This window comes from Gossypium arboreum, chromosome 11 (assembly GCF_025698485.1).
Source record: "Gossypium arboreum isolate Shixiya-1 chromosome 11, ASM2569848v2, whole genome shotgun sequence".
NCBI classification, from domain to species: Eukaryota; Viridiplantae; Streptophyta; class Magnoliopsida; order Malvales; family Malvaceae; genus Gossypium; species Gossypium arboreum.
In genome coordinates, this window is record NC_069080.1 from 90,020,343 (window position 1) to 90,029,466 (window position 9,124).

The 9,124-nt window shown below is 34.6% G+C and overlaps 1 protein-coding gene across 1 annotated transcript; it reads right to left on the minus strand.

The window, feature by feature from the left end:
* Nucleotides 1–409: 409 nt before the first annotated feature.
* LOC108486521 (T-complex protein 1 subunit eta) lies at nucleotides 410–8,006 on the minus strand. The gene is made up of 14 exons (XM_017790615.2): nucleotides 7,854–8,006; nucleotides 7,469–7,729; nucleotides 7,118–7,243; nucleotides 6,819–7,022; nucleotides 5,520–5,689; nucleotides 5,304–5,439; nucleotides 4,737–4,853; nucleotides 4,489–4,608; nucleotides 4,311–4,409; nucleotides 4,134–4,223; nucleotides 3,422–3,509; nucleotides 3,227–3,315; nucleotides 3,042–3,116; nucleotides 410–744 (listed from the first exon to the last, which is right to left on the minus strand). Exons 1-14 carry the CDS (start codon nucleotides 7,866–7,868, stop codon nucleotides 661–663), a joined length of 1,674 nt encoding a protein of 557 aa, XP_017646104.1. The 5' UTR covers nucleotides 7,869–8,006; the 3' UTR covers nucleotides 410–660.
* Nucleotides 8,007–9,124: the final 1,118 nt, after the last annotated feature.

Genomic DNA, 9,124 nt, shown 5'->3' on the forward strand with positions numbered 1-9,124 from the left:
CTTCATGACAAATTACATAATCAATAAAAATATATTACAAGTTAAGCTAAATTAAAGCCTTAAAATTGAAACTCAACCCATATTTTAAACAAACCTTTTTTTTGGTCAAGTATATTTTCTAGCCTCATACTTCTGTTAAATCCCCTCACTCAACTTATATTTTAAACAAACTCATATTTTTCAAGCCTCATACTTCAATTTATATCCATATCCCCTTATATTTCCAACCGACATTTACAAGTGATTCTTTAAGCTTGGATAAATAGACATGATTTTAAGATTTGTGCTTTTTCATATATTACAAGTATTTTCATTCTATTTACAGTACTGAAGATGACATTCAGATAAGGTCTAGGATCTTTACTCACTATTAAGTATATAACAAATGACTGGCCTTTATATATAAACATTTATTGCAAACTTAGAAGTTCATAAAATAAAAAGCTTGTGTGAAACCGATGCTGAAAGGTCATGATCATGTTGATGCATAATAATGACAATCAAAAAGCACACATCTTAAAACAATTTGGCCTTTCATTGGCTCTTCCATACCAAAAACACCGAACAAATACAAGAACAAAACCTAATTAATTAGAATCTTCCATCCTCATTTTGATTAGACAACAATAAGACAAGTTGGATGTAAAAACTGTTAAAGTCTCAACGCCTCCTCATTCCTCGTCCACGGCCACGCCCCCTGCCAGCCATGGCACTAGCAGCAGCTTCTCCCTGTGCACTCTCCGACTGTAACATTACAGCATACGACATCAGTGAAAGAGCCGTACGGCAGTGGAGATGCTTTTGCCACACATTAATTCTAACAAGTAGTTCGGCTAAAATGGACATAATGTAGGTCACAATGCATCATATTAATAAAATTAAGCCTTTGTTCTTTGTTTAGGAACAAGCGGTAGAGCGGGAAATAAGAAAGAAAATAGTTCCATTGCCATTTTCTGCCCATTTTCACAAAAATCATTTTAAATTGAAAATATAACTGAAAGGAATATGTATCATTTATACTCGTACATACATATAATGTAAAGACAATAAGCTAAACAAAAATGATAAAAACATTCTCGCTTATATTACTTTTTCCAGGAGCAGGTGGGAGTGGCTGAGCGGAGGAAAGTATGGCTATTCTATAGATGTTGATATATAAAGCATTGACATATTTGTTATTTGAATCAATGGCACTGTGTGGATTCCCATGATTCAATATAATATTCAAATTAAAAATGTGTTGTTTCTACTATAACGATAATTACTAATGATGATTATACCAAATTATGATCATCAGAACTCACTTAACTTGAAACACCCAATCACTATTCCCCAAATCCCATGAGTTTTGAGTCTCAATCCCTCAAAACTCTGACAACAAATGAGATTCCTCTAAACCTATCTCAAATCTCTCTCAGAAATTAATAAGCCCTAATGCACGATAAAGCAAATGACAGCAAACACATGAAATGAGGACAAAGGGGAACAAGAAGAAAATGATCATTGAGTAGAAATTTCAATCACTGAACTCCAGATTTGGTCTATCCTACAGAAGGACATAGGTATGAAATGGATCCCTAAATACTTGAGAGGCATTTATAGTTATCCTCAGGAACACGATCAGAGATTGCATTAATAGTATCGTGGGTTTTGAGAACTCTAAACTACACTGGGGACTTGGATAAGTGATCTTTATAGGTTATCTTCTTGCCTATGATTTGAGGCAGAGTTCATGGCAGTAATTGAAGAAAGAAGCATTGTGATTAAAGGTTAGTTTTTGTAGTAGGATTCCACTATTTGAGCATGAGAGTGCAATCTATCTAACCAAAAGTTGGATATTTCATGAGGAACAGACATATTTATGTCAAATATCCCTTTCATGTTTCACTAGTTCAAACATGGCTTTGGTTGGTTCCAGCAGCTTGCAACCATCCTAAGGGAATATTTATGAAGGTGAGCATCAACTTTCAAGAGACCTATAATAATAATGAGTTAGAGATTTTAAACCAAGGGGAATCATTGTCAGTGATTGAAAACTCAATCTCAGTAACTATTACCACTTTTCTTTATTTTTCCTCTTTTGAGGTCAGTTGACACTTCAAGCTCCATAATTTTAGTAATATTAAGACTTGATACTCATGATGGACAATTTTGCAAGAGCAAAAGGAAAAGACACATAAAATGAGATTTCTAATGTAGAAAAGAACCAGACTTTTGAGTTTGGGACCAAAACTTAAACTGCAACTTTAATCTACTTATCATAAAGAAATTTCTCATTGCCTCTATTAAGGTATAACGAAACCAATTACGCATAAGCTACTTGAGCTAAGCTCTATGAATTCTTCAAGTACCACTTGTTCACTGTTAGCCTCAAGCTCCAGTATACTCACTCAAGAGGCTTGCAAGCCTAGAACCTCTGGAATTTTTAATTACTTCAGATATTAAACACATGCATAAATTAAATATTCTAGTAATTAGCATTTTCTCAAGTTTTAAGTTTGGAAATCGAACTCAAGCTAAGTTCAGTGTTAAGCTCAACGTTTGAGCATGATGATTGAACTAATTCAATCAGGCTCCCGGACTAAGGATTTACAACCTCATTTTATCTTATCAAGTGATTCAGGAATGAAAATGGTCTTCCTAAATTATGAGGCTTGATTTAATAAGGGTTTGGGATTTAGAAAAATTCCAAATGCCACAAAATTTCATACAAAAATTTATTAATTTTCTAACATATTTTGATTTTTGAGCAAGAATCAGGGCCTTTATTGCTTTTAAAGAATACACCCTTCCCCAGGAACATTCATTAACCATGAAAAAGGTCTTATTATCACAATTTGAGCTGAAAGTTAGGTCCAATAACCCATTGATAATTTGACCAACAAAACTCAATTCAGGAACAAATTCAGAAATTTTTGAAGCATTTGGTCCACAAATGCTTGAGCAATATATAATTAAATGGATCACATAAAAAGAAGCAGATAAACAACAAAACATAAAAAGTATGCATACGGTTTCCGAGACAGGGAACATGGTATTACCTTGGGATTCTTTACAGTCTCATCCACACTTAGAATAAGACAAGCAGCCTCAGTAGCAGCATTGATGGCATTGCTCTGTGGGCACATTTTTTATACAAAATGCAAAAATTGTTGAAATAGATATTAGCAAATTAAAAGGTATACCATTACATAAGAAAATATCAGTTGTTAATCAGTCAAGCCACCTTTACAACTGATGGCTCCCAGACAAAGTTTGCAAATGAGTCTGCTATTCCACCAGTGTTGATGTCCACTCCGTAAGAAGCACCCTCGCCTGCCCAGAAACTCAAACAGTTAAAAGAGAATCTCTCATTGATAAAATGGGTAGAAAATGATTTAGAAAGTTAATAAAAAAGAAAACTTAGTAAACGAAGGTTAACCAGATGGAAGCGCATGCTTCTGCCTTAATTTGTTCAGCACATCAGTAGCATCAAATCCAGCATTGTCGCACAGTTGCCGTGGGATAACCTGCAGATTGAAGGATACAGCATAAAGATGTCATATATCTGCAGATGAAAAGATAAATGCAAAGGGTTCATTTTGATAGAGCATTTCAAGGCAAAGTTATATATGAGGCCTTCCTAAAACAATTGTCTTCAAGGAAAATATATATGTTGTGTTCATGTATTACAAGGTATTATGCTATGGCTGCAAGATATAATGAATGCATATGCAAGAAAATTTTATATAATAACAAGGGCAAAATTTCAAAATCTGCCCAAACACATTAAAAACATGTTTCTCCAGTAGTTGTTCACCCAACAGGCTCTTGTTTAGACATGAAAGGATTAAAGTTGTTTATCTAACTGACAAGGTTCAGCAAAATTAAGAAGCATACATTAGCTGAAAGCAGTATTTAAGCATGTTGACATATGCGAATGCATGTCCAGGTACATATACCTTTTCATACAAATTTTGAATAACTTAAATAAATTTCCTCCAAGAAAAACATAATTTCATCTCCAATCATAGTAAATTACATTAAGACCACATTGAAATCAGATTAAATTCAATTTCTATTTCACCTAACAAAAAACCTGTATAGGGAACTCCCATTAATTTAACCATTGGGTGGGAGGTAATAGAACATACCTCAAGAGCTTTTGCATAAGAATTAATAAAAAGTTGCGACTTCCCAGCTATTGTGCGTGCATGCTGCCTCAAGTATCGACTTATCTCCATCTTCCACCAAAGGCAAGTTTTAAATATCAAGATCCAAAATTATCTTAAAAATGATTACAAGTTTCGGTAGTTGTTATAAATACATACATCTATTGCACCACCTCCAGCAACTACTGTAGAGTTCTTCAGAGCTCTTCTAACAATCATAATTGCATCATGCAAGCTCCTCTCAGCTTCTTCAATGAACTGAAAATAATTCAGTCTCTAGCATCAGAATGAGAAGCGATAAACGTTAAGAAAAAGAACTCATCAAGATATGGAAAACCTGATCAGCTCCACCACGAAGAACTATAGTGGCTGTCCGTCCTGATGGGCAACCGCTGAATATATTAAACCTCTCATTTCCAACTTGCTTTTCCTCAAAAACTTCACATGTCCCTAGAACCTTCAAACCAAAGAGATTTAAATTCAAGAAGTTCAAAAGAAGGAAATTGAACAGTTTTTGACAGTGAGCAGGAAACTGAAAAGGATGGCTGCATTCCAAACAAAAACAAATATAAAGTGCATAGCAACCTCATCAATTATGTTGTTAACTGATGTCTGTACAGTTCCACCAGTTGCAGCAGCAACCCGCTGAAGGTCTTCCTCGGCTACACGACCAGCACAGAAAATATCTCTATCTGCAAAATACTGTCAACACACAGAGATTCATATCAATAAAACTTGATATATATATATATAGGTGTATGTATGTATACATATGAGAGAGAGAGAGAGAGAGCAACAAAACATGATTTACTAAATGCATCACTTTCTCGGCAAAACTATCAATGAAATAACATAGCAGAAGTAACTAAGTGGTCATATACGAATTATAAAGTATCAAATATCAACATAGACATTTTCTTGACAAACCCACCACAAACACTCATAAAAGTAATGAAGCAAGAAGAGAAAAACGGGCATTTGTCTCAGTCTCTTTTGTTTTTTTTTTTTTGGGGGATTTGACAACCATAACCATATATTAACTCAAGCTAGTCACGAATTAACCATAGAAGTACAGATAAGTTAGTTATCAATAGTAAAAGAGACAGACAGAAAGAAAAATGTAACATTTACATTTAAGGCAAAATCTCAGACCTGTGTTGCCAGATCCCCAATAGCCAACCGTGAAAGAACAACTTTGGCACCACTTTTCACACATTTATCCAACTTGTCATAAATGATATTCCATTCTGCATCAACAATTGATTGATATTGTGATGGATCCGAAAGTCTGTAGCATATAAAACAAGGTAGAGTCAATCGCCACTTATTAACAAAGTAATTCAAATCAAAGACAGAAATATTCCCTACCTTATCTCAGCATTTTCCTTCTCAGATTTCAGTTCCAACTCAATGTTCAACAGAAGTATCTTGGGATTCAGAAACTTTTTTGGTTGCTGCTCAAAACCCGCATATGAAAATGTCTTTTTAAAGGCAACACCATTGACCAAAAAGGAGTCCCGCATATTGCCACCTGGAACCTGTAAAAAGAACAAAAACACTACTCAATTTGTTATTCAACACAACTATATTTAATGCAAGAAGCAAACAGAAAAATTTAGACAGGAATTTTATTAGCATCATTGTCCGAAGGAATTTCATTTTAGAGGCAATGCCAGACTCTTACCCCCGACATTGGATTCATAATTTGACATTAGCTAAATAAATTCATGGACCAGATACTCTGCTGCTGGCCCCACCTATGAATATACTATAGTATTATTGAATACCCAAAATTAACTTCCAAAAATTGAAACAAATAGGGAATCAGCTAGCCCAATAACTTTAGCCATAATCAAAATAGATTAATATAACTTCTAGTTCCTGAACTTGGTAATTAAGTCCACTTTGGTACTAGTACAATCTTTTTTGGTCCACTTTGGTACTTGCTCTTGGCAAATGTAAAAGTTTGATGATGTGGCACTATGATCATCAAACTTTTACATTTGCCAAGTGCAAGGACCAAAATGGACCTAGTTGCCAAGTTCAGTACCAAAGTGGACCCAATTGCCAGGTTCACAGACTAAAAGTTACATTAACCCATTAAAATAAAATGGTGTCCTAATTGTAATATGGATTTTTACAAGCTAGCCTTCTTATCCTTTGATATGAAGGCTACCTTCCAATGTGCAGTTCTAAAAGCTATCACAAATTTTAACTTTTTTTTCTCCAAAAGTTAACTTCCCCGGATTTTGGACCTTATACAAGGTTCTCCAAAAGAATAGGCTAAAATTGATGCCGCCTCATTTCCTAAAGATACCACTGCAAAACTTAGATTAACATGATAGTAAAAAATCAATGGATGAGAATCTACGTGTAAAGAACAGTCTAGTGCTACACTCAGCTAGAACAGTAACATAGTTCAATATAACATGCACTGGATTGAAAGTGTATCATTTTGCAGATATCAGAAAATATATGATCCTTCCTCAAAGATCAAAGCATAAATATCAGAAAAGGGGGAAAAAGGCTAAAAAGGTTGAAAACTAAACATAGAAAATAATAGTCTAACTTATGGGATAGGGAACTCTCTGGAAGATCCAGTACAAATATCAGAAAAAGGAATAGGTTAAAAAGGTTGAAAATGGGGCATCAAAAATAGGAGTCTACCTTCTTAATTCCAATCATATTCAACCTATCATCATTGCCAATAGCGATAACAGCATCCACAACCATTGATGCAAAGAAATCCTTTTCCCCGCCAATGAGTTTCGAAGAGAGAGTTGTTGCAGCACATTTAGCTAATAAGCTTTTCTTCTCTTCTAGACTTTTGCCCTCTATGCTAACAGCTAGTTCTTTGATCTTCTCAATAGCCTGTCCATTGAATACAACATGCAGCATAAAATAGAAGCATAAAGATCATAGCAACATCTAAACCATGATAAGAGGGGGAAAACACACAAACTCACCAAATAGCAAGCAGTTCGATAGCTCCGAATTAGATTTTGAGGGTGGACTCCATCCTCAACAAAAGGCTTAGCCTCTTTTAAAAACTCTCCTGCTAGTAGTACAACAGTTGTAGTTCCATCACCAACCTGCAAACCTCACACCAAAAAGAAGCTCTCTAAATCATCTAAATGCAATGAATAAATACTGGATCTTGATAACGTCAATTTCATTTACGAGATTAGTTACGTCGAACAGACTAAAAAATTAAAATCTCAGTTCGGTAATGGAAAACGTGGAACTATTAAACCATACTTTAACTGAAATTTGAGAAAAGTTCCGGAACCAGAAATAGAAAGGAGGGAGAAGGTGACCTCGGAGTCCTGAGACTTGGCGATATCGACGAGGATCTTTGCGGCGGGATGGACAATATCGAGAAGCTTCATGATGGTAGCCCCGTCGTTGGAAATGGTGACGTTCCCCTTGTCGTCGTGAATGAGCTTGTCCATACCCCTGGGACCCAAGGTTGTTCTAACCACGTCAGCGACGGCGGTGCAAGCGTTTATGTTGCTCACTAGCTGCGCCTTGCCCTGGGACGTATCGGTCCCTTCTTTTAAAAGAATGATTTGCGGTTGCTGAGAACAGGGGAAAACAAAAAGAGAAACAGATTAGTAGCAGTTCACAAAAAAAAAAAAGAAGAAGATGCAAGATACTAACAAAAAGCACGTATGAAATGAGGGAGAAGGAGTGTAAAGTTACCAGCATGGCTGCCATTGTTGCTAGGGTTTTGCTTGCTGGTTTTAGGGGAAGAAATGAGCAAAGCGTGAGAGTGAGGGAGAATGTTCTGGTTTTGTTCGCAAGTATTTCTTCGGTATTCTAGGGGTTTATGTTGTAAGTTTGAGAATGGGAGGGCTGAAATGAAATTAATTTCAAATTGGACTCCACATTGGGCCCGGAATTTATGAAATTACTAGAACTACCCTTTCAATTCTTTTGAATGAGTGGATATCTTTCCATTTTGGTTTAGTCCACGACTTGAAATATAAATTATACATTTTTACCTAAATTATATTAGGTTACTCAATTAACTTCAAAAAGTTAACATGCGTGAACAAAATTTTCGAACCAATTATAACTTCACATGTCATATGCAATTAAAAAGTTCTTAAAATTCTTTCATCTTCCTTTCCTTATTACATTATTTCCTTCTTTTTTCTTTTTCTTTTTTTCTTTTTGTCCTTCTTCTCATTTCTTTCTTCTTCCCAAAAATTCCAAATGACTCTCTTCCGGTAAAAGAATACCACAAAATCAAGCCTTATATTTATATCTTAATTTATATTTTTAGTCCATTTATTAAAAAAAGATAAACTGATTTTTGTATGTTAGATGAGAGTAAAATAGTTCCTTCCTGTTTTAGGTAAAAAGACTTTTCTAGTCCCTCTCAATTTTAAAATTAATCAAATTAGTGCCTCTCAAAAAAATTTGGAGTAATTTATTCCTTGTCAGTTTCAGAAATGAGCAAGTATGGACAATTAATCACGTCGAAAATGTCTTCCATCAATTGTACATAAATTTGTTTCGTATAATAACAAATTTAGAATTTTGAACTTAATTCTAAAAATACAACAAATTTAGCCTCAACATTCACAGATTTATACAAATGTTGCGGGATAAAATTGTTAAATTAGGACCAAATTGATGAAATGAATAAACGTTGATGGTTACTTTTGTTATTACACTATTTAAAATCATGTACAATTGATGGAAAAAATTAACGTCATGATTAATTATCTTTAATTGCTCACTTTCTAAATTGACAGAGATTAAATTGCTTTGATTTTTTTCGAGAGATTGTGGCGCCCCAAATCCGGTGGGACAATCTAACCTGAATCTAAAACGTCACATTAGTCACTGAGGTGACTCAAAACACATCACAATATTTACACGCATAAATAATTTTTTCCTACTTATCTGATCGATAACGAAAGTCATAAACATGCAATTAGGTCATACATAATCATGAATAAACA

Bases quoted from the DNA above. Each gene is read 5' to 3' on its own strand.
- LOC108486521 (XM_017790615.2), bottom strand. The intron at 3,510-4,133 runs GTATGTTCTATT...TTCAATCTGCAG, and splicing joins CTTATGCAAAAGCTCTTGAG to GTTATCCCACGGCAACTGTG. The intron at 745-3,041 runs GTAATACCATGT...GTAATGTTACAG, and splicing joins AGACTGTAAAGAATCCCAAG to TCGGAGAGTGCACAGGGAGA.